The sequence below is a fragment of the Vespa velutina genome, chromosome 9 (assembly GCF_912470025.1).
Source record: "Vespa velutina chromosome 9, iVesVel2.1, whole genome shotgun sequence".
Classification (NCBI taxonomy): Eukaryota; Metazoa; Arthropoda; class Insecta; order Hymenoptera; family Vespidae; genus Vespa; species Vespa velutina.
In genome coordinates, this window is record NC_062196.1 from 2,234,411 (window position 1) to 2,257,757 (window position 23,347).

At 34.8% G+C, this 23,347-nt stretch overlaps 7 protein-coding genes across 7 annotated transcripts; 3 read left to right on the forward strand and 4 right to left on the reverse strand.

Annotated features, from left to right (window-relative positions):
• Positions 1-539: 539 nt before the first annotated feature.
• Positions 540-3,757, reverse strand: LOC124951666. The gene is made up of 5 exons (XM_047500419.1): positions 2,525-3,757; positions 2,055-2,163; positions 1,740-1,901; positions 1,121-1,626; positions 540-875 (listed from the first exon to the last, which is right to left on the reverse strand). The coding sequence occupies exons 3-5, from the start codon at positions 1,875-1,877 to the stop codon at positions 683-685; spliced, it is 837 nt and encodes a 278-aa protein (XP_047356375.1). The 5' UTR covers positions 1,878-1,901; positions 2,055-2,163; positions 2,525-3,757; the 3' UTR covers positions 540-682.
• Positions 3,758-3,894: 137 nt separating this feature from the next.
• LOC124951665 lies at positions 3,895-5,698 on the reverse strand. The gene has a single exon (XM_047500418.1). It carries the CDS (start codon positions 5,114-5,116, stop codon positions 4,211-4,213), a length of 906 nt encoding a protein of 301 aa, XP_047356374.1. The 5' UTR covers positions 5,117-5,698; the 3' UTR covers positions 3,895-4,210.
• A 701-nt stretch (positions 5,699-6,399) lies between these two features.
• LOC124951711 (sarcoplasmic reticulum histidine-rich calcium-binding protein-like) lies at positions 6,400-7,880 on the forward strand. The gene is made up of 2 exons (XM_047500516.1): positions 6,400-7,285; positions 7,393-7,880. Exons 1-2 carry the CDS (start codon positions 6,400-6,402, stop codon positions 7,878-7,880), a joined length of 1,374 nt encoding a protein of 457 aa, XP_047356472.1.
• Positions 7,881-10,902: 3,022 nt separating this feature from the next.
• On the reverse strand, positions 10,903-11,640 carry LOC124951712 (histidine-rich glycoprotein-like). Its single transcript, XM_047500517.1, has one exon. The coding sequence runs from the start codon at positions 11,638-11,640 to the stop codon at positions 10,903-10,905; it is 738 nt and encodes a 245-aa protein (XP_047356473.1).
• Positions 11,641-12,807: 1,167 nt separating this feature from the next.
• On the forward strand, positions 12,808-13,680 carry LOC124951713 (histidine-rich glycoprotein-like). The gene is made up of 2 exons (XM_047500518.1): positions 12,808-12,931; positions 12,980-13,680. Exons 1-2 carry the CDS (start codon positions 12,808-12,810, stop codon positions 13,678-13,680), a joined length of 825 nt encoding a protein of 274 aa, XP_047356474.1.
• Positions 13,681-15,174: 1,494 nt separating this feature from the next.
• On the forward strand, positions 15,175-15,900 carry LOC124951714 (histidine-rich glycoprotein-like). Its single transcript, XM_047500519.1, has one exon. It carries the CDS (start codon positions 15,175-15,177, stop codon positions 15,898-15,900), a length of 726 nt encoding a protein of 241 aa, XP_047356475.1.
• A 6,035-nt stretch (positions 15,901-21,935) lies between these two features.
• LOC124951715 (histidine-rich glycoprotein-like) lies at positions 21,936-22,989 on the reverse strand. Its single transcript, XM_047500520.1, has 2 exons — positions 22,798-22,989; positions 21,936-22,694 (listed from the first exon to the last, which is right to left on the reverse strand). Exons 1-2 carry the CDS (start codon positions 22,987-22,989, stop codon positions 21,936-21,938), a joined length of 951 nt encoding a protein of 316 aa, XP_047356476.1.
• Between the last annotated feature and the right edge of the window lie 358 nt (positions 22,990-23,347).

Below are 23,347 nucleotides of genomic sequence, written 5' to 3' on the forward strand. Positions count from 1 at the left end.
TAAACACGCCCGTAGAGCCCCACTATTGCGGGCACTTCGCATTACCCCGATGTATTTCGCTCACGGCACAACAATTCCACTTTATCTTCGAGCCAAGAGAGCGCCGAAATATCCTTCTGAATTTATTCACCGTGGATACTGACGAAAAATATAACTTTTAAACTTACGGGTTTCATTCATTCTAAACACCTATTTCATATACTTTATAGCATTTCTCGATGAATTTTAATCTCCATTGCTAGATATGTTATAAAAATTCATTGTATACAATAAATGTCATGATTTGTATACATGAAATGTCATGTGAGAAAGAATGGATAATAATAATAATTTAATAAAATAGAATATGGATAATAAAAGAGATATGTAGCAATTATTATAAGTACAAAGTACTAAGACTATATACACATTATATTATGCAAAAACCTATTAATATTTATTAATACCATTAAATCACCCTTTCTCCAGATTCTCCAGATCCAGAAATATTTCGAAATGAACAGAGCACATTTTCGAATTAGTAGACGAGAATACAGAAAATACATATTTATTACATCTTACCTAGCGAACAAGTTTATCTCTCGAAATATTACAAGCAATAAAACAGTGAGACATTAAATAAAGAAACTTAGATAATTTTTTAAAAGAGATTATCTCTTCCTCTTGTTTATCCTTGAACGGATCACTTGAACTTACAACTTTTATATGGCAGATGATATGCTTTAAGAAACTTGACATGATCGATGTAAACTTTAATTTCTGTATTAGGTTCTTGTATATTTTGGAATACCATTTCACCATTCTTGACGTATCGACAGTAAGGTATCGTACATATTTTAGTCCATCCAAAACCTTCTGCGATTATAGCTGTATATCTACGTAAAAGAACGTACATATAAAATACAAATACAATATTTCAAGTTCGAAATAATCATTTTAAATTAAAGAATAGAAAAGGAACGAATGTTCGAATTGAAAGAACAATTCGATCTTGTACTACTTTTGAAATACTGGTATTTCAATATTATGAAGAATTGATGATTCGAAGAGAAATCACTATTGTTCGATGCTTTGAATGCTTTTGATGCTTAAATGATCGATATTACAGAGTCAGGCTCACATGTTAGAACAGTCGATACGGAACAATCGATAACTACAATCTCGTGCGAGATACCAACTCTCTTCAATGAGCTTCTTGGCTATACCCATTCCACGATATTCTGGGTCAACCGCTACATAGTTGCACTCAAACACCTTGTGAACGCAATAACGATTCCAAACATCTGGCTTAAGAGATACATAAGAATAAAACTCTATCAGATCACGCACTAGACTCTCTTCCTCACAACATCTCGCATATTCCTTAATTTTTTTTGGTTCCCACGGACATGAACAAATGTTTACAGCAGCACCGATTATGCAATGGAGCTGATTTTCTGCGATTATCGTCATGCCGTTCTTAAGGTTCTCTTGCAAGATTTTCAACATGAAAGCTGTTGGTGATATATTACTAAGACCGATATTTACAATACTTGGCTCCTCTTTAAAATAAGTCCTGCACATGAAATTTATTACATTGTCATAATCAACAGGCATTGCCAAGCGAGTAATATAAGTTGGCGGTTCCTGAAATAAAAATTATTATTTTCAAAGATTACGATTATAAATGAAGTTAAATTGAAGAAAATAGAATAGCTTGTTTAAATTATTTTAATTTTATTCTTTCAAATATTACTCACGGGACAAATGCATATTGTATGCTTTTCCGAAGCATTAAAACGAGATTGCGAATATCGAAGTTTTTCGATACTCCGAAAAAGTTTGACATCTTGAAAAGTTTTAGTATTGGCGATTAATCTTGAAAGCAACGATACCATGTTTCTCTATATTTCATCGTCGATCTGCCGTGAAAACCGTTCGCTTCGTGAAATAATGCGTAAATAAAAGATAGGAATTGCTCGTGCGCACGTTGCTAAATATATTTATCGACTAAAATGCCGATAGATAGCATATATAAAACAAATAACGGAGCTATACGTGTGAATGTGGTTTACCGTTCGTCGACTGTAGCGATACTTCAACGATTTGTAGCCAAAATCGCATAGGTTAAACTTTTTAAGAAACTAATCTGAAGTATTTTGAAATAGATGAGATCTGCCATCTCTAGAAATTAAATTTTGTACATAATAAACATATATATTATATATAATATTCATTCGAAATTAACGACATTCGAATAGGAAAATACGATTGTTAATAACATAAAATGAGCATTAGTACAAGCGATACGATACCGCGAAACATTAAAATTCTTGCTATTTCTGTTTCTATTCTTTCAACGATGTATATGTATTTCATGCGAGTATCCGTGAGACAATAAACTTTCATACGAAAGTGATCGAGCCCTCAACATCGAACCCTCGTCCTCGTGAAATCGTACGAACACTTCTCAACTGTTTTATTCTCAGATAAAACGAATAAAAAGAAAAGAAAGGTAGAGAAAAACGGTGCAAGGAATGCTCACCTCCTCCCTCTCATTCTCCTTTTCCTCCTCCTCCTCCTCCTTCTCCTCCTCCTTCACCCTGGCTTACTCGGAGAAAGATTAACGTAAGATAAATTGCATTTCTTTCGGAAATCGAAGGATTCGTTTGAAACGACGTGATCGAAAAGATTCCAACGTGTTTCTAGTTTGTTCTTTTTCTAGAATTGATACAGTCGTTTTGCGGTAATTTTTTTCACTTGTATCGCACTTCTTGCTCAATAATCTCAATAAAAATAAATAGTTTTTTACAAACGTCATTACAAATGTCATTAGGTATTAAAGAAAATGTTAACGCGATCTATTCCGAACTAAGATCAATTATTTTTTATCGAAAATAACTCAATTTTTAACACTTTCTAAAAATTGACACGTTAAAGAATATCTTTTTTTAAAAACGAATTTAGCAAAAACATTAACCATGAAAGTAAAAGAACATTAGCAGACTCATCTTTATCATATTTTTATCCAACGCTTGAAGATTAAGGTTTAAAACCACACTTGCTTACCCGTTGTCGTCGTGGAACGTGCACAAGCGTTCTCTCAGTATCTGCAAAGGCGGACGATAATTCAGGTACGGCTCTATTCATTCATAGCCGTTGTGCCAAGTGATATGGCTGGCAGCAGTCTGCAGACTGGCGCACCTGATTTATGTATTCCAAACGCGTTCCACAACCTACGATGCACACTCATCCATGCACACAAACAAACACACACGCGTATACATAAACACGTGGAGCTACTCATAACCGTGCATGCATACACATAGATTGGGAAAAGGAGGAGGAAAGGGAGGAGTGTGTTTGGGGTTGCTGCGGCTTATTGTTGATGAATGCACGGAACCGGAGCTCACTGAACCACGAAGGGAATGGTACCTCAACTATTCTCACCCTAGTCAAAATACAGGAGGATGCGAGTGTGTCCATGTGCGCGCTCGCGCGTGTTACCTGCCTGAAAAGCTGCCTTCTCCTCCTTCAACCCCTCGTTTCTCGTCCAAGCGAGCGATGCATCAATTATCACCTTTTATTCACGTCCCAGCTAACCGCGACGAAAAATCACAATTTATTGCGGCAACAATGGCGAACATTATTAATATCCATTAATCAACGTAACCATCGTCGGCAAATCACGTTGTTCACCGTGGGAAACCTAGTCGGGGGTTGCTCCGTGGTCGTTATCAAGGAACAGGACAATGCGTCAAGATGAACCTGCAATCCGATCGAGGTATTGTCCCCTTGGGAATGTATCGATTATCGATACGACTCTGCTGTGCTCTTGATTTTATTTTACACCTGCAACGTAACCCCTTAGAAATCGATACGTCAAAGCAAATTTGTCAAAAGGAAGAGACATGGTTATAATATCTTTCTAATCTTTATACGTGCAATACATGTATCGTCTACAAGTATTCTAATCGTTTACAGTATACGTAAATGCTATAAAATACATTTTTTGTAACTTATCGTTATCGAACGAGAAGAATTAGAACACATATTTTGAAGATTTATCGTTTCATTAATCAAGATGTAAATGTTATCTACCAACGTGTAATAAATAAATATAAATCTCTTTAATAAACAATAATACTTGAGTCTACGATCTTTAATCATGTATACAACAATAATAGAATACACCTTATTAAAATGCATCCATGTCTATCAGTGAGTACTTTTAATCCTTAGCAAGTCCTGCTTTTTTAACGAATTCGTCAAGGTTATGAAAGAAGCCATCGTAGCCTTGCGCAGCAACATGACCTTGGGCTTCTTCACTGACCCGAGACTTCTTCGATTTTCCTTCTTTTTTGGCTTCAGCCAAGTCGAACGCTGAATCGTGACCTAAGCCCTTCTTGTAGGAACGTTCGAGAGAATCGTGCTTCTCGCCGTATCTTCCGTGTTTCTTGAACTGTCCACCTTGATGATCGTTGTCGTAAAAATTGGCATCTTTTTTGTATTCGTCTTTATGATAAACATTATGGAAGCCAGCAGCGTTGTGACCTTTATTGCGATTACCTTCAATCTCATAGCTTCCACCTTTCTCGTTGAATGCCTGATCCTTTCGACCACTAAAATTGTTTTTGATGACGGTATGTGCTTTCTTTTTGCCAGCCGCTTCGGCATAATCTTTCTTCTGTTTCTCTTTTTCTTTCTCACCCTTTAAGCTCTTTTCAAATTTAACCGTTTTCTTACGACCCTTCTCATTCCTTACTCCTTGATTCGAAAACATGTATTTAATAGCCTTCGAATCGGTAGCCATTACTTGTGGTTCACCAAGAAGAAGTTCCATGTGATCAACGCCAGGTGGTATAACACCTTTGTAATTAGGTGGTAACATTTCTGCATCTGGTTCCAAAATTAAAGGTTCTTTTACATTTTTTCTTTGGATTGGCTCATCATCGAAATTTTCCAGACCTCTGTCCACATCAAGAAATTTAACTGGTGACAAATCTTTGATGATATAATCGGTAGAAAAAGCTTCAAGATCAGATTGTGTTTGGTTATTTTTATTCACAGAATATGTTGAAACGCGAACAATGGCGACACAGAGAACGTACCAGTACAACCCCCACACGTTTTTCATCCTCCTTTCTCTATGTCTACACCTGACGTGTCTAGTTTATCGTGTTTGAGATAAAACAGAAGGTTTTACTTCTTTTTCTTTCTCTTTCTCGAGCGCTCGCGATTAGGAAAAACGCAACGTCAACGTGACTAGGTATTTTTTTCTTTCTCTCTCTCTCTTTTTTTGTCTCTCTCTCTATCTTTCTCTCCCTCTCTTTCTTTCTATCTTTCTGTGTGGTTTTCTTTCTTCTTTTTCTTATATCGCGTTGAGTCTACTCGCGGCGTTTCGATTCTTGCGTTGAAATAAACTGTAATCACTGTGCCATGTGGCGAGCTCTTTTATATCTCCTGACCGATCGCCGGAACGCGCTCGATTGGCTCTTGCCCAGAACTGATGGAGTACATCTGAAAGGACGGTACTTCTCAAGACTAGTGATGCTGCGGACAAACTTCGTTTCCACCGATTTTGCGCGATCTCACCGAGATGTCTCTTATAGAAATCATAAGCCGGCACGTTCTTCTCAAGGTCGTTCCACTTTGCTCGATCCGTTGAAAGTCGGACAGTTTCGTTCGACTATTCTCGAATAACTACTCTCGAAAACGAGAAGCTCACACGGGCTTCGTTGTATCCATTTGAGCTTTTAATCCAATTCAGCCTTGACACGTTATTTTTATTATTTTGTTTTCTAGTTCGAAGAAAAACGTGACACATTTTCTATAAATGTATATCGATCTATACGTAGCATCAACGAAACCTGAATAATATTAGAATGCTGAGTTATAAAAAATCGCGAAAAAATATCATTGAGCATAAGCCCAAGATGTTTCACAGAACACTCTCTCGTTCGTCCGTAAAAAATGATCCTCAATCGATGCAAGAACGTGAACGGATGTTGCGTATACGTCCAATATTATCATACCACCACATTGAATCCAGCGTGACTAAAAAAGTAGCGTAAATATCTTTTCTCTAAATAACTTAGATATACTAATGGCAATGGTAAGCCATGTTTTAATTCAGCCGAAATTTTAATATCTTGCCGAAATTATGTTACGCAAATCTGTCCGATTCATAGGAACAATCACAGCAGGATAATTGGAGTGTCAATAACACTTTGTACTTGAATATACTTTGCTGACCATGAGATAGTTACATAGAAAGGAGCGAGAACGTTTACCTTGATTGAAGGACTTTTGTTACCAACGCGTATATAAAAGCTAAACCAGTTACTAGCATAGGTGCTAGAGTAAGCGAGTCCACCTTCGACTGAACCTGCCAATACTCGATTTTGTTCTGCATTCATTATGATTGCGATCACGACGATCCTTGTATTGATCTCGATCGGATTCAACGATGGATCATCAACGAAAATGGAAAAGATGACAATCTCGAAAACGAGTATGGCCGACCTTATGTCTTCTGCTACGGGTTACACGTACGAGCAAGGACAAGACTATCCTGTGACCTATGTACATTACAAGTACAATTATGGGAACGGACATTACTACGATACGCCATTGCATTATGGTAGTAGTGTGGGTACTGCAGCACCTGTTGCTGTATCGGTTCCTCAAACGGCGGGTTTCTACGAAAAGCCTGTAATCTCTTATGCTTACGCAGGACAGAAGCCGAGTCTCTATGTGCAACAGCAATTGCCTTACATAAAGTTGGGTAATGATCATGTGACAGAACAAGGTGTCTACGTTGTTTCAGGGAAACCTTTGGCATCTTATCACGTGCCTGTGAGTAATGAAAAAGTAGAAGTAGAAGATGATAATCAAGATCATACCAATGAGAAGAATAAGGAAGAAGATGACGATGAAAAGGAGGAATATAACAATGAACACAAAGACGATGATCATGAAGATGATGACGATGAGGGCGATGATAATGACGACAGTGGATATAACGATACTCATGAAACTCATTACTCCTCGTTTCCATCGAAAGGATTCAAGCATGTTTATCTAGAGCATCCTCAAAAAAATACTCTAAAATTATATGATAAAGATCAAGGTGATTTTGATAGTTCCCAAGCAGACGCTGGATCTTACCTTAAAACTGAATCAGATAAACAATACTCCGAAGAAAAGCATTCGTCTTACGGCGAAAAGGGTGATAGTGATCATAATAGCTATGACAAGTTTGACAAAGGACAGAAAAAACTTTATGATACGGCCGAGAATGCTGGTTTGTATTTTGCTTCTATAAGACAAAACAATATTCTTATACAAAATTATAGATAAAACTTCTACTTTGCAATATATGGCTAACTTCTATGTACTTTGTTTTTCTAGGCCACTACAATCTAAAGGGTGGTCACAAAAAAGAACACACCGATACATCCAATATCTATGGTCAACACGATGACTTGGAGAAGGGTGAAGAAGGTGCCAAGCATGAACACAGTTCGTATCATAAAAAAGGAGGAAAGACTAATGGTTTCCACAAAGTCTATCATAAAGACGAATATAAAAAGAACACGGAATTTTACGATGAAAGCCACAAAGACGGGGAGGTCAGTAAACACTTTGCCTTCGACCAGCATCATAATGCAAAAGAGGGTGATTTTAAAAAGGGTTCTAATCACGATTCTGGCTTCGATCATTGGGATAAGATGAAGAAAGATGATTTCTATGAGGGTCACGACATTAGTCACAATCAAGGACACAATTCCAAAAAGGGCGAAGATTCTTATCATAAAGATTACTCTGATTATTTGAAAGAATATAAAAAAGAAGTAGGAAAGAAAAATGGTTTTTCTAAAGCTCACAACGATCATTGATAAATAATGTAAATATTTATTTGATATATCTACTTTGCTATTATTATTCTACGACATGTATTTGGAATAATATAAGAAATAATTTAATGTAACATTTGATTTCATAAATTTCTTTCATACTGTATAATTTGCGCTAAATTACGTCACAAGAATATATCCATTTGTGTGTGTCTGTCCCGCATACTCAAAAAAGAACATAATCCAAACGTGATAGAATGTATTCGAATGTACAATGTATTATACGTGACTAACAAATAGATCACCATAGAGCATTGTCAATCATAGCTCACATTTTTGTAATGCTTTGTCGATACTTATAACACGTGAAATTCGTAGTATTGTCAGACTAACCCTCTTTCAAGGTATTCATCGATCAATTAGCGTAGCACCGAAGTGAGTAACTGTCAAGTAAGACAGTGATGTAATACCGGCTGTTGTGCATTCCCGTGGTATTCTACTTTCTAAATTAGAATAGTTCGTGCTCCGGATTAAAAACAAAACAGTGAAGCGTATACCGATCGAAGCTAATTTTTTGAGATAATGTCGCGTTACGGTCAATAAATCGAGCTCTACCATCGAAATAACGGATATGCGATTTATTTTCGAAATCTAAAAGGAAATATGGTCTGATAAAACAATCTACATAATTTTACGTATCGTCTTTGTTATTGATTACTATAAATGACGTATCCTATAAAAGAGTCGTTAGATCATGTATATGTAATCAGAGACACGTCATTCGAACTCTCGAAGTTCTACCTTTGAAAGCATATAAAATAACATAAAATTATGTTAACAATTATGAAAATGGACGTCTGTTGTGTCGTGAGTGTAATATATTTGCTGGTATGCGAAGGAATCGAGGTGAAGGAACCCGAAAAAATTAAAAATAATTTGAACAAATCAATAGTGGAAGATATGGAAACGTCAAGCAGCGAATACGCGTTTAATAGAAGAGGAAATGAGTTTAAACGATACGACACAATTGACGAGCGTGGAACAGATGAATTTGAGCCTTTTATTAAAGGCGATGGATTTGGAAATTCCAATTTAAATGTGGCTAACTCGATTTACGGATTCAGTTATCCAAACGAGTATAAAATTAGAAATATCGACAAAGGTATTCATTAGAATCTCTTTTTAATAAATATCTTGTAATCGTTGCAGTTATTTAACGACTATAATAAAATTGGACGATATCATTTTAATCATAGTAATCACTATGGATTACGTATACGTATATTTGCATCAGGTACCCTTGGCGTGGAATCGAGTTTACGACGTTTAGGTGGACAGGATAGTAGCCTTGGCAACATCGAAGAATTCGATTACGATGGAAGCGATGGATTTCGCATTAAAGGAAGCCTCACTCGCTCTCAATATTATGGTTTACCAAGACATGCAGAAAATTATAAACTTTCGAGAAACAAACTGGGTCTTGGTGGTACGAATATCAGACTGCATTCTAATTTAGGTACTGACAATTTAAGGAAATCGATAGGAACACAAAATATTCCGTATAATATTTTGGAAAATGATTTTCTCACCGATGACATCGTTATACCGAGATTGAATTTAGAAAATGAATTTAAGAACGAAATAGTTGAAGACAAATATAATTTTGCTATTGGCGATATTTCAAGATACCAAGACGAAGAAAAGACTGAAGCCGTCGATAAGCTCGGCAATAGATACGAAGTAACCGAAGATTTTGATAAAGACGAAAAGGAAGCTATCGAAAAATCTCATCTTTTTGGATATCAACAAGACATTGCTGAAACTGAAAAGGACGAGGAGGAAGAAGATCTGAAATACGACAAAAATGAATCTGCTGCAAAGGGACTGTCGAGCGAAAGTCATGGAAAAAACGAGAGTCATAAAAAAGGTCACAAAACGTCGGGGTTTCATAACGTTTACCACAAGGACGAATACAAAAAGGACACGTCCTTTTATGACAACGAGCATGTCGACGAACACGAAGAGAATTATAGCTCGGAGAACAGCGAACACGAAGAAGCGGAAGGTGAACAAAAGAACATCAAAAAGTTGGATGCAGGTTACCACGAGAACGAACACGCACAAAAGGAAATATTTCTCAATGGTCATCAATACGGTACTGCTCAAGGACACGATAGTGAAGCTAGCGGAAAAGAGCATTATATCGAGAATGGTGCATTTTTAAAGAAAGATGAACATAGTACGTCAAAAGTGAAAGGTGATTCATTGTATTTAAACAAGCACTATTAAATTATTGTTAAAGATCTATCACTTCTTTCTACTTGACTTTATTTATCAATTATTTCGTATAAAATTTATTGTTGTATAAGCTATTACTAATTTGCAGAATTACTATAATTATTATTACTATATTATTCAACAATTCTAACAGTTTCTATAAAGTTATTTTTTGATAATTTGTAATCCAATGCAAATTTATGATCCAATATGTAAAATAAGATATTTTTAAATATTATAAAATTAAATCGATTTTAAGTAGTTTTATTTCTTATTTCAATGATCATTGATTAATTTTTTCTTTGATTGTATATAAAAACTGAAACAAATAGGGTGAAAGTAACGATATTTACCAATTTAATGATTGCGTCAAAATCGCTCGTATTTGTACGGCAATATTACTTAATACTCAAGGAAGGGATAAATGACTATATAAAATTATTTTTATTTCGAAATGAAAGCTTGAAGAATGATCTCATTTTTTTCTGTTTATAATTACAAAATAGAACGCGTTACCATAATTAAATATTCGAAAACGCTGTTACTGCAAAAATGAACAGGAGAAGTTGGATAAGAACTGTTTAAGTAATACGAGTTCTTTAATAAAGAATGTTCTTTGAAATTTCTTATATGCTGTATATCTCAATCGTTACTCGTAGATTTGATTTTGATGTTCTACCTATGTACGTAGGAAAATATTTATTTTGATAATTTGTAATTATACAAATAAAGTACAGCTAGAAACAAACATAATCCAACAAGGAACAATAATTGTGATTGCTACGACTTAATGTCCATCTTTAAAACCCCATTTCTTGTGATCTTCATGATCACCTTTTTTACCATGCTTGGAATGATGTTCATAATGTTCATCGTGTCCACCTTCACCCTTGTGACCCTTTTCATCGTGATGATGATGTCCCTTCTCGTAATGACCTTTTTTCCCATATTTATCCTCATGATGACCGGAATCGTGATGACCCTTCTTAAAGTGACCGCCCTTTTTGTGCTCATGCTCATGATGATGACCACCGTGATCCTCGTGGTGACCAGAGTCATGATGTTCGTCGAAGAATTCTTTATCCTTTTTAAATTCATCTAATTTATGAACTCCGTGATGCCCCTTGGTACTATGGCCCTTACCGTAGTGGCCTTTCTCATGAAATTTATGGCCCTTTTCGCCCTTTTCACCTTTATGATGCTCGGCGTAGTAACCATCATCGTGGTGATGATGCTTCTTGTGTCCTTCATCCTCGTGATAGTGTCCCGAATGTCCTTCTTTGTCATGGTATCCCTTATCACCCTTTTCGTGATGATGTTCACCCTTATATCCTTTGTCCCCCTTCTCACCGTGTTTGCTATAATGATCGGAAAAATGCTCTTCGCCACCACCCTTTTCTTCGTGATGACCAGATGCAGCTACTTCCAAGTCCGACAGATCTATCGTAACTTTTCGGCTTTCAACCAGAATTGAATGAGCGATCGAAATCGCTACGATAGAAATCACCAAAGCAAAACACCTCATCGTATCGACTGAATATTTGCTATACTCGTCAGCACCCACCTTTCGCTTCAACGCTGCGGTCGGTGTGATAAAGCCAAGCGCTACTCTCTTATTATATACAGAACGGAGAATAATCGGCGATATTAGGGAAGCAATACCTCCTTTTCTTGGCTGATTAGTTCGTTGCGAAAGTTATGTCTTTTTAACCTGTTTAAATCGTAATATCGACTTCAGGCAGTTCGTTGATCGTGAACATTATGTAATCTCGATCGAAATCGTCGCTACGCTTGCACAAATGTGACGCCGACGTCTTTTAATCAAAGATTTTCTCTTCTCGATCGATCTCGAATTTCCACCACTACTTTCTTCCTCATCCGAGATGACTTAGCACATTTCGTGTAAATATTAAAATGTTTTAATATTGAAATTCAATCTACTTGAGCACCAATCGTTAAACTTTTGATAAAAAGATACTTATCTAAGTACAAAATTGTGTGCAATAAATAATATTTTAATTGTAAACAAAAATAAGATCATTTATGATAAAAATGCAGTGAAAATCTAAGATAAAACGAGATAAAAAGTTTATAAAAAAGCCATTGTACAATCGAAGTATTATAGATAAAAACAACTTAATTATAACTTATTTCAGATACATATTATTCGCAGGAGTTATAGGAGTACAAAAAAGAAGGAATACTAAATTTACTGAATATATAATTCCGATTGAAAGGCTTTGCTTTCCTTCGATGCATTTTTTCTATTGTATTTGTAAAAATACTTACCATCAAAATATAAAGTACAAACCTTTGGTCTACTTACGTGATAAAGAACAGTACAACAATACCATGAGAAATGAAAGTTATGATTTAAACTTATATCTTATTCCTTTAATAACTTCAATGGTTTTCTTATATTTATATTTCAAACTTGATTTTGATCAAACAAAATAAAGAAGTATTCTACGAAAAGCTTTGAAAGTACTTACGTTAGAAAGCACGTTCGCTGATGGCGCTAGATGATAGAAAGAAGATTTACGAAACGCGAAACTCACTTTGTGGACAAGTCGATGAGAAGGAACGAAAGTGATTACGTACGAATCCAGGAGCGGAGCAACAAGTATATAAGCTTAGGTGTAGTGAAGCTTGGTCAGTCGATCGTACTCGTTGGTCCGTCAAAGTACCAACAATGGCTTGCTACGTGTCTCGGATATGTCTGGCTTTCTTTCTCTTCTATGCGATTGTCGATTTCTCATCGGCAAAGAATGCAAAAGACGAACGAGATCTAGAAGTAGCTGCTAGCCATCACCACGGTGGTGGTGGCGGTGGCGGTGGTGGTGGCGGCGGCGGCGGTGGCGGAGGTCATCACGAATCTGGTGGTGGCCATGAGCACCATGGACACCATCACGAAGAACACGGAGAGAAAGGAGATAAGGGTTACAAGGGTTCTCACCATCACGAGAAAGGCGATCATGGCCATTATGGTAAAGAACATCACGAGGGACATCATGGCGAACATGGTGGACATAAGAAGGGACATCACGAAGAGGACGAACATCACGGCCATCATCACGAGCATGAGCATGGCCACAAGGGCTCCAAATTTGGTCATTCGAAGGGTCACAAAAAAGGAGAAAAAACTCATGGGTATCATCACAAAGCTCATAAAGATGAATATCACAAAGAACATAAGTTCTATGATGATTATCACAAAGGCGGACATCATGAGAAACATGGATCCCATCATGGACATCACGGAAGCAAAGAGGGACATCATAAAAAGGGTGGACATCACCACTCCGGTCATCACGAGGATCATCATGGAAAGAAGGGCCACCACGATAAAGGACACTTTGATGAGGATCACAAGGGACATCATGGAAAACATGGTCATGAGGAACACTATCATCATCACGAAGACTACGGAAAGAAGGGCGAACATCACGGAGGGAAATCTCACGGATTCTCGAGCGGTGGTGGTCACGGAGGTGGTGGCGGCGGCGGCGGCGGAGGTGGTGGTCATGGCGGCGGAGGTGGTGGTCACGGCGGCTACCATCGCTAATCATTATCGCAACAAGTTCATCCTATTGTAATTCGAACGTTGTTGCATCGTTAATATTTGTTCTCTCGTTGATTATTTTTAAACTCTTTTAATCCCTAATCGATCTGAATTGTTAATTTTAATAATTAAAATATATAAGAATTACAAATCATATCGTATATCTTTTTCTTTACAAATTTCCGATCCAATTTTATATACACTCCTATGATCCTTAATTTCAGCATAAATCTTGGAGATAATAATTATTATTTTATTTAAATAAAATAACCGATTGATTAAATTATCAATCTACTTATGAGCTTTATATATACAAAACTATATTTATGTTCACGTCAGAAATTACATGAGGAGTTTAATTTATTATTTTTTTACCTTCAATTCTTTTCTAAGTATCGTTACAAACATTCTCTGTGTTTAAATTAAATATTATATCAAATATTAAATTCTTTATGATATAAGTTGATTTTCAAAATTGAAGAATAATATGTTAATATTATATCAATCGTAGCAAACAATTAAAATTATTAGCGTAATCAAATTTTTTTTTAATACTCCTTTTCTATTAAACTGTATAATATATTATTACAATATTGTTCTCTATTGTGGATAAATAATCTCCTATAACCATTATAATTATAACAATATAAAATATTTATTTTTAATGTGACTAATGAGGATAATCGTCATTAGCACAGTGTCACGATACACATATCGAATAGCGAATCCAGTTTAATATTCTCCAGCACGTATGATAATAAATCAGCTAATACCAAAAACTAATTATGCGAAAGCACGCACAACAAATTATGTTACGGTAACGGTATGTGAAATGGTTTAACGTAGTAATTTTGAAGAATCAATATAAATTTGTTTGATCTATTTCCATAATATCACTTTAATATTAAAACAGAAATTGAAATAATCGACAAAATATTTGTAATTGTTTCAGTGACTATAAATTTTACTCATATAAATATTGATTATAACGAATAATAATAGTAATATTAGAATATAAGTAATAGTAGAAATATTATTTAAACTGAATTCTCTTATTTAACCATTGATATTAATAATTGTTATAAAAAAAAGTCATAAAATATTGATTATATAATTTTTTTCAAAAGTTGACCAACTGGTTACGTATAAAGTTTCTTTAACAAAACTCAGTGAGACCGTTTCGTTTCCCGATCATGAGAGCAGAAAACAACGTTATAAATGTATCAAACCGAAAAAAGGACGATCTCTATATAGCGCAACGAAGAGAGAAACCGAAGCTATTCACTCCCACCACAGGAACCTAGCTGAAAACGCCACCACCGCTGTTGTGGTTTACCCACCTCCATCTGCCAATACATAGCGCTGGACTGGGTACGAAACGTATAAATTAATCGGCCTGGTATCGAGATCCCATCCCGTCACCTGCATCAGCTGGATGCATTTGAATTGGCAGTGGGTTACCTTACCAAATATCAACCATACTGCTAAACAAACAACATGATCGGTTTACGGGGTGCTCTGATAACAGTGGCCCTTTTTGTCACACTGGCCCTGGCTAGAGATATTAGTGGATTGAAGGATTTAGAAACAGCTGCCAGCCACCATCATTTTGAAAAAGGTGGTGGGGACGAGCATCACTCCGGTCATCATAACGAACATGGTGAAAAAGGAGATAAAGGCTACAAAAGTTATCATCATCATGATAAGGGAGAGAAAGGACATCACGACAAAGAGGGACATTCGGGACACTATCACGAAGACGAAGGACACAAGAAGCATCATCATCACGATGATGGATATTACGGAGAACATCACAAAGGAGAAAAAGGCGAAAAGGGCCACAGCTTCCACGAGAAAGGACACTATGGTAAGGGACACAGTACCAAAGGGCATCATGAGGTAAAGAAGTTTGACGAATTTAAGAAGGATAAGGAATTCCACGATGAGCATCACGACTCTGGTCATCACGAAGATCACGGTGGTCATCATCACGAGCATGGTCACAAAAAAGGTGGTCACTTTAAGAAAGGACATCATGATCATGGCCATCATGAAGATCATTATGGTAAAAAGGGCCATCACGAGAAGGGACATCATCATCACGATCATAAAGGTCATAAAGACAGCGGTGGACACGATGAACATTACCATCACGATTCTCATTATGGTAAAAAGGGTGGTCACGAAGATCACAAAGAATGGGGATACAAACACGGCCATTAAGAAACTCATCTAATTAGGAGATACCACCAGCTGTTCTTTTACTCGATTTGTTGTTCTCCTGAACTTTCCGATCACAATTTTCCTAACCCCCGTACGATTTCGGAACGGAATTCAAATGATATTTTATATTTATAAATTGTTGATTGTTAATTTTGTTAATTAATAAGTTGGAATTGTTCGTTAAAAATAAATTGTTTTTGTTAGAAATAAAATGACCGTCCCTAAAGTGTTGTTTATCGATTTTTTACTTGTTTTAATAACAAAGAAAGAGCTACGATGAAAATATCAGTTACAGTCGGTTAGTGACATGAAATTCCTTTCGGACTATCTCTGTTATATAAGATAGTAAAAAGATTATTCTAGAGATATAAGCTTTTTCTTCGCGCTTAAAGATAAACACTTTCACTTTATTCATTCGCGTAGAAAAGCCTTTGATCTCCATTGAAATAAAAACCGTTCACAGATCCTGCGTTTTAGGATCTCCTTTCATATTTTATTTTATACCGCATATTATCACACTTTTATCATATTTTATTCAAGAAAAAACATTAATAAGGTTTTCATATACGTTTAAATATGTATCAATAATCATAAGAACGCATGAACACGTTTAAATATTACGCGTAAACATTCGGTATCATTAGAATTATATTATTATCAAAAAACCGTGTAAGAATGGAAAAGCTTTTATTGTCATTAAAATAATTCCAAAGTTATATCGCTTTTTAAATTGCGATATTGAAATTAGATTTAAATTTAATTAAATTTAAACTGAATTAAATTTAACTGAAATATTCTAAGAAAGTTTTTTTCTTAAACTACACTGAACAATACGATCTTCTATAAAAAAAAAAAAAAGAAAAAAAGGAAAAGATAAAGAAAGAAAATATCGAAATCAATATAATAATCGTTTAATTACGGAGTCGAACATTGTTCTTATCATTTGAATACGTACGGATGATTTTAGAAATTGTCATAGTATTAACGAATATGGTATACTTGTATACATATTGTTTGTATATCTATGAGAGCTTCCGATCTTGCCAGAGGCATTGTTTGTTAGAGGTAGCGCATTCGTGCGATCTAGTGCAGCCTACTTGATGTTCCCAGCTATTCATTTTAACGATGACGAAAGAGCGGGTATCCGCCATTGTTTCGATCTGCGTCGCACGTACGCGTTGCCGGATTAATTAATGTAATTGGAGTGGTCCTAGTACAAAGGAAAAGAAGCAAAAGGAGAAAGAGAAGCAGTATACTAAATGCGTACGTGATACGTGATATGAGAGAAATGTTAACCGTGTATCTACCATTACTGTGTACACACACATATACACACACACACAACGCATACCAAATCAGTTTTATCTTTAACTTACGTAAGGTAAATACACTAGAATAGATGAACATAATTTAAAACAAGTAACCTTGATTGTTTATCTACATCTCTTTATAGAAAGATTCTTTATTTTAACAAAGTAAAAATAAAATGTACATACTTAACAGTTTCTCAGTTATCGTACTTATAAATATCGTACATAAAAAAATATAGTTTGAAATGTGCTTCTTTATCTCTCACAACAGATCAAATCAACTTTTTCCAATTAATTTTGTTGAGAATAGTTCTATAAAAATAAATTGTAATATTTAGACCAATTATTTTGTATTGTTAACGTACAAGATAGTTAATCGAATGAAATGACGTACACGTTTAACCAAAAATCGTTAAACCTTTTTTAATGCTATGATTTTCGAATGAAATTTCTCTGAGAGAGAATAATAGCTATTAATTAACAATGCAAATAGCAGTAAGTTACTAGTCAGAAGCAGCAAAGCCAGCAAGTATCCCCTTCGTTCTTGTCTAGCACTCTAGTGGTGGATGTCCTGCCGCTTCCCACCAACTTTGACCTACTATTTGACTCGTTTCAAGTCAGTTACGTTCTCTCGCTTTCACATCTCTAACTGATCGCCTTTCTTGAACATTGGAACAAATTGGATTCGCTTGAAGAATCATGATTAGAAATTCACAAAAAATGTAGACAATAATCTCTATCATTTTATCGAAATAATACGGATTATTGACACATTTATGTACTTGTATTATCAATTCGAAAAAATCAGATTAATTTACTGTTACGTCTTACAACATAAAGCCTCTACTACTCTAAAGCCAGAGATTAATCTTAAAGAATGTAAATTCGATAATGGAATATGAGAATGGAGATATAAACCGATAGAATAAAATGAAAAAAGAAGCACAGAAAAATAAAGATTTCAAATTGCTTATCTTCTCTACGAGCGCTGTAACGAATCAAGTATGAATTCTCATCTCGATGATAAGCGGATAACGTTCAGTAAGAGTTATAAGAGTATATAGAATGTTCAGTTTATTCCAGTCTTATAAATTTATTACTGTTTTTACAAAATGCGGAATACAGACTTATTTACTAATTATTAATTAATTAGCAGTTTCATAGAATACAAAATATAGAATTATTAATTAGTTACTGGTTTCATAGAATAGAGAATGCAGACTTATTAATTATATGTTTCACAGAATGGAAGATATAAATTTAAGAGATAATCACAAAATTATTAACTAATTAGTGATTGGGTTTACAGAATGACAAATACTTACTAATTTTCCAAATTTTTCTAATTATTCCTTTCTGACTTTCCCTTTTTCTGACGCATTTAACTCATCACATAAGGAACTTGCCAACATAAAAGATCTGTTTTTTCTCTTTCTATTACATAAAAATGCTAACACCTATAATTCTGATTGATTTAATATCTAATAAGGAATTTATTATGTTACGAAACGATGTACTAACTGACGTACGATTAGAAGTACTTAATTGAACGCATTTTTATAAGCAGAAGTATTGGAGATCTAAACTGTTTATGTTTCCAAAGATGTTAAATAAACGCATTGATGACCTAAATTTCGAAGAATCATAATATTTCAAAAATGGCGCGATAGAATAGCAATCTTTTGATAAATATTAAAAATGCTATCGGTTAACTTTCCGTTTTAAGTGGATCTTTCCGTTATACATTACTAATCTCAACGAGGAAAATATTACACGTGAAAAAAGGAAAAAAATAATTATACGCAGAATGTAACAGTATTGTTCTTAGGAAAATTGATTAATATATATACATGTTGGTCATAGCTTCTTGTTAAAATTTCATGCCAAAATATACTTGAAGAAAAAAAAGGAAAGAGAGAGAAAGAGAGAGAGAGAGAGAGAGAGAGAGAGAGAGAGAGAGAGAAAGAAATAATAAGACGATATAACTTACTTAGTCACATAACTTGATGAAAATCCTACGAATTCTCGAAGTTCATTGTTGTTGACCTCTCGCCACTAAAAGAGAAATCGGCTAGACGGGTTAGTTGATGCCAGACAATAGCAACATACCGAGACCACCACCCTAAGCTTGTCTTATATAAGCAGAAGAACCTTTGATAAAATTTTCACGAGATGGCAGCAACCTTACGAATAATAAACGCGTCCGCGTACTAGAGTCATGTAATGAAAATTGCATCGTGAAGCCGCATAAGGCGAGCTCTTTTGATGGTCGTAAGCTCGCGGATTAAATACTATGGCCAAGCTTAACTTGTTTATACGCTGCTCTTTCTTGACTACCTTAAAATGTGTGATATACGTGTACGGTATATCTTTAATATTCTATAATCTGGATAGTAAAAGTTTTTCTTTTTGACTTTTATTTTTTTGCAATATAAAATTGAAGAGCAATAATTTGAACGTATTAATTTCTATTTTAATATATAAATTAAATACATACAAATAATATATGTATATATATTTAAAAAAATATATACATATATGATAAAAATAATAATAATAATGACTTTATTAATAATAATAATAATTTTTATTTTACGTGTAGAATAAAGTTTTGCTATATCCAACAAATATTTTTACTTCTACGTTAAAGAATAATATAACCGTGCAAGCAAATTTAATAGATACTTTACTTCATTTTTCTAATATAGATATATGGGATTATCAATTGATAAAGTATTAACGAATGATGTGTAAAACGTTCGTTCATCAAAATTATGAGGAAGGGTAGCTATGTAACGTCACGTTTCGCTTTAGTTGCTACGCCTAGTTAATAGGTTGAACCTCTTTCTCTCTCGCTCTCTCTCTCTCTCTCTCTTTCCCTCTCTCTCTCTCTCTCTCTCTCTCTTTCGCGTTATTAGCGCCAACATTTCCGATGCAGAAGGCGCCAGAGATTCGAATTAACGCGAACACGTGTTTTCGACGGGTTACACCGGCTGCCTGTTCACATATCGACATAATGTGTGTGCATACTCAAACGCGAATAACGAATAAAGCATTCACGAATATGAAAATATAAGAGACAAGAGAGAGACAAAATATATTAGAATCATGCAAACATTTATATCGTAGCAGACGTGTCAATTTAGCAAAAAGCGAGTATCCTGCTATGTGGGTCGAAAAAGAGATAGAAAAAAGATAAAGGGGATGGGGAATACGTGAGAAAGCTTTTTGTTGGTCATTTTCTGCAGCAAAATTCCAAATTTTTATCCAACGAACCAAACACGAAAAATGTCGCCCTATAATGATAGGTATGGTATGTAGGTCATCGAATTGGTATAATTACTTGAACGAATCGATAAAAATGTTTAATTAAAAAATGCTAATATCTTACGATAGCACTGTCTCGGATTAATATTTTCGGATCTCTCATTCAATGATCTATACCAATTTTCAAATTGTTCTCAGTAGAAAGTTCTCTTCTTTGTTGAAATGAATTCTTATAAAAAGATTATTAATTATCATAAGCATATCTTGTTTCTTTGATACAAATGATTGCCAAGCAGAACAAAAAAATTAATTGACTGGTTCGATACTTTAAACTAAACGATAAAACATGTAAATATATATATATATATATATATATATATATATATATATATATTTATAATCAAAATTAATGTATTCATAGACGTATATATATTGCATTTTGAAAATGTATAGATTTTTTATAAGCATTTGTGAAATTTTATTTTCAAAAGGAAGAAAATAAACGGAAAGAAAATTTCGATTGTGCAGTTTTCATTCACCACAATCTTTTTATTGCGATATGAGTCCTTCAAAAAAAGAGGTAAGAAAACTCCTGAAGGAAAACGTTCGCAATAAATCACGACAAACCTATAAGGCACAATATCGCGTTGCCATCTGAACAGTAATGCAGCTACTTACTATCGTTCAAATATGAGCCACGAGAAAGCTTATTTGTTCCATTATCAAAGAAAAAACTCAGAGATATTAAATTATATCCTTTATGTGTTTTATATTTACTTATACAATCTTATTTTTAATATTTTATATTAAATTCTATTTTATTATAAAATTATTCCTTGATAATGTTATTATTCTATTATCACGAAACGAAGCGTACAAAAATATTATGTTAGTCTGATTATTTCTGTTATCGTTGCAATAATATCATTGTAAATTATTACGATTACTATTATCGTTAGTTTCACGTTATCAGAAGAGGCGCAATGAAAACAAATGCTAAAATCCACGCTTAACAATATTAAATGTAGCCAAGGTTATAATACCACTTCCATGATAGGACAAGCCCATGAATATTTGCATTTCCATGTTACATTTGCATGTTAAAGATAGTCGCGTTAAATATATCCTATATCCGATTATTACTTTTAACTCTCATGCTCTTATCATTTTCGACCGGCAAATTAAAAACTATACCAAAGTTTTAAGAATTTACCTTTCAATGTTCTAAGGAAAATTTCTCGTCATACGTTTATTTCATCAGTAACCACCGATAAATTGTTTCTTAAATAATAGTAATCTTTGTTAAGTAAAGAAATTATTTCTTTCGTACTACATAATTCCTAAAAATTTTCATTCGTAGAAAGATCGATACGACCAACTACAAAAAAAAAACACATCTATTTCAAGTTTCTTGCTCTTAAACTTAAGAGTCTCTTTAAATGTCTTTCGTTGTAAAAATTAACCTTTATGATCCTTGTTAAAACCATACTTCTTTCCAGAATGATGATCACCCTTCTTGCCATAGGAATCATGATGAGTGTGATGCTGCTCGTGCCCTTGCTTGCCATGATGTCCTTTATGTTCCTCGTCGCTGTGGCCCTTGTCTTGATGTCCCTTTTTACCGTGATGATCCTCCTTATATCCCGAATGTTTGTGTTCGCCCTTCTTATGATGACCTTCCTTCTTCTCATGGTGTCCATGGAAATCACCGTGCTTCTCGTGATGGCCACCCTTATGGTAATCATCATAGAACTTGTGCTCTTTGTGATACTCATCTTTATGGAATTTGTTGTGATAACCCTTCGTCTTGTGCCCCTTCTTGTGGCCCTTCTTTTCCCCGAACTTGCCACCCTTGTGACCCTTTTCTCCCTCGTGATGCTCTCCGTATTTTTCGTTTAAATCGTGATGACTTTTCTTGTGACCACCGTCTTCCTCGTGATGTCCAGCATGATGTTCTTTATCGTGTTTACCATGATCACCCTTATCATGATGATGATAACTCTTGTAACCCTTATCACCCTTTTCACCATGCTCCTCGTGATGATCGGTATGATGTTCCTTACCACCACCAACCTTATGATGATGTCCTTGCTGTTTGTGCTCTGTTGCAGCACTTTCTAGATCATCTTCTAGGTCTATGTGACTCTCAACATCCCTTACTGGAAGAACATATTTATTTAGAACCTTGGCCTGCAAATCTTTCGCGTGACATATCTTCTGGAGTAAAAAGGAGCAACAAAGAAGGAAAATAATCGGCAGGAGAGTCGTGACGCGTGTCATTTTGACATCCATTCACATCCGGCTTCAGCTACTGACGAACTCGAACTCCACGGTTCTCACTTAAATATCGTTCGATCATTACTTCCGTCACGGATCGAGCGTTTCCGACGATTTTACTTTCCTCCGTACGACCACTCAGACTATTCGGTTTCTCCATTTGACGTTCTCCGATTCTCTGAGAATCGACGAACGTGCCTTCATGAACTCGACTTCCTTTCACACTTTCTCCCATTGACGACTACGTCTACTATTATACTCATACTCGCCATTCATATACTATTTTAAAATGATTAGAAATGGTACACTTTGACTCAAACATGCTTATTGTCCATTTTGATCATTTTAAAAAACTCTTAGTATGTATTCCTATATATTTTTTATTATCAATATTATACATTATTATAATAATAAAAAACAATGATCAATGTATATATTATTACGTTAACTAAATATATAACAATAATTATAATCACGGAAACTTGACACGTATCTCACAACGTCAAATTATCACATTAAAAATGTTTCTATGTTTTCTTATATATGAATATACATAATAAATGTACACCATTTCAAAACGTCAGTTTTACAAA

Bases quoted from the DNA above. Each gene is read 5' to 3' on its own strand.
- LOC124951714 (XM_047500519.1), top strand. From the start codon at position 15,175: ATGATCGGTTTACGGGGTGCTCTGATAACAGTGGCCCTTTTTGTCACA.
- LOC124951711 (XM_047500516.1), top strand. From the start codon at position 6,400: ATGATTGCGATCACGACGATCCTTGTATTGATCTCGATCGGATTCAAC. The intron at 7,286-7,392 runs GTTTGTATTTTG...TTGTTTTTCTAG, and splicing joins TGATACGGCCGAGAATGCTG to GCCACTACAATCTAAAGGGT.
- LOC124951712 (XM_047500517.1), bottom strand. From the start codon at position 11,640: ATGAGGTGTTTTGCTTTGGTGATTTCTATCGTAGCGATTTCGATCGCT.
- LOC124951666 (XM_047500419.1), bottom strand. From the start codon at position 1,877: ATGGTATCGTTGCTTTCAAGATTAATCGCCAATACTAAAACTTTTCAA. The intron at 1,627-1,739 runs GTGAGTAATATT...TTTTTATTTCAG, and splicing joins ATACAATATGCATTTGTCCC to GAACCGCCAACTTATATTAC. The intron at 876-1,120 runs GTGAGCCTGACT...TCTTTTACGTAG, and splicing joins CGTATCGACTGTTCTAACAT to ATATACAGCTATAATCGCAG.
- LOC124951715 (XM_047500520.1), bottom strand. From the start codon at position 22,989: ATGGGAGAAAGTGTGAAAGGAAGTCGAGTTCATGAAGGCACGTTCGTC. The intron at 22,695-22,797 runs GTTCGTCAGTAG...TTTTTACTCCAG, and splicing joins GTGAGAACCGTGGAGTTCGA to AAGATATGTCACGCGAAAGA.
- LOC124951665 (XM_047500418.1), bottom strand. From the start codon at position 5,116: ATGAAAAACGTGTGGGGGTTGTACTGGTACGTTCTCTGTGTCGCCATT.
- LOC124951713 (XM_047500518.1), top strand. From the start codon at position 12,808: ATGGCTTGCTACGTGTCTCGGATATGTCTGGCTTTCTTTCTCTTCTAT. The intron at 12,932-12,979 runs GTGGTGGTGGCG...GCGGTGGCGGAG, and splicing joins AGCTGCTAGCCATCACCACG to GTCATCACGAATCTGGTGGT.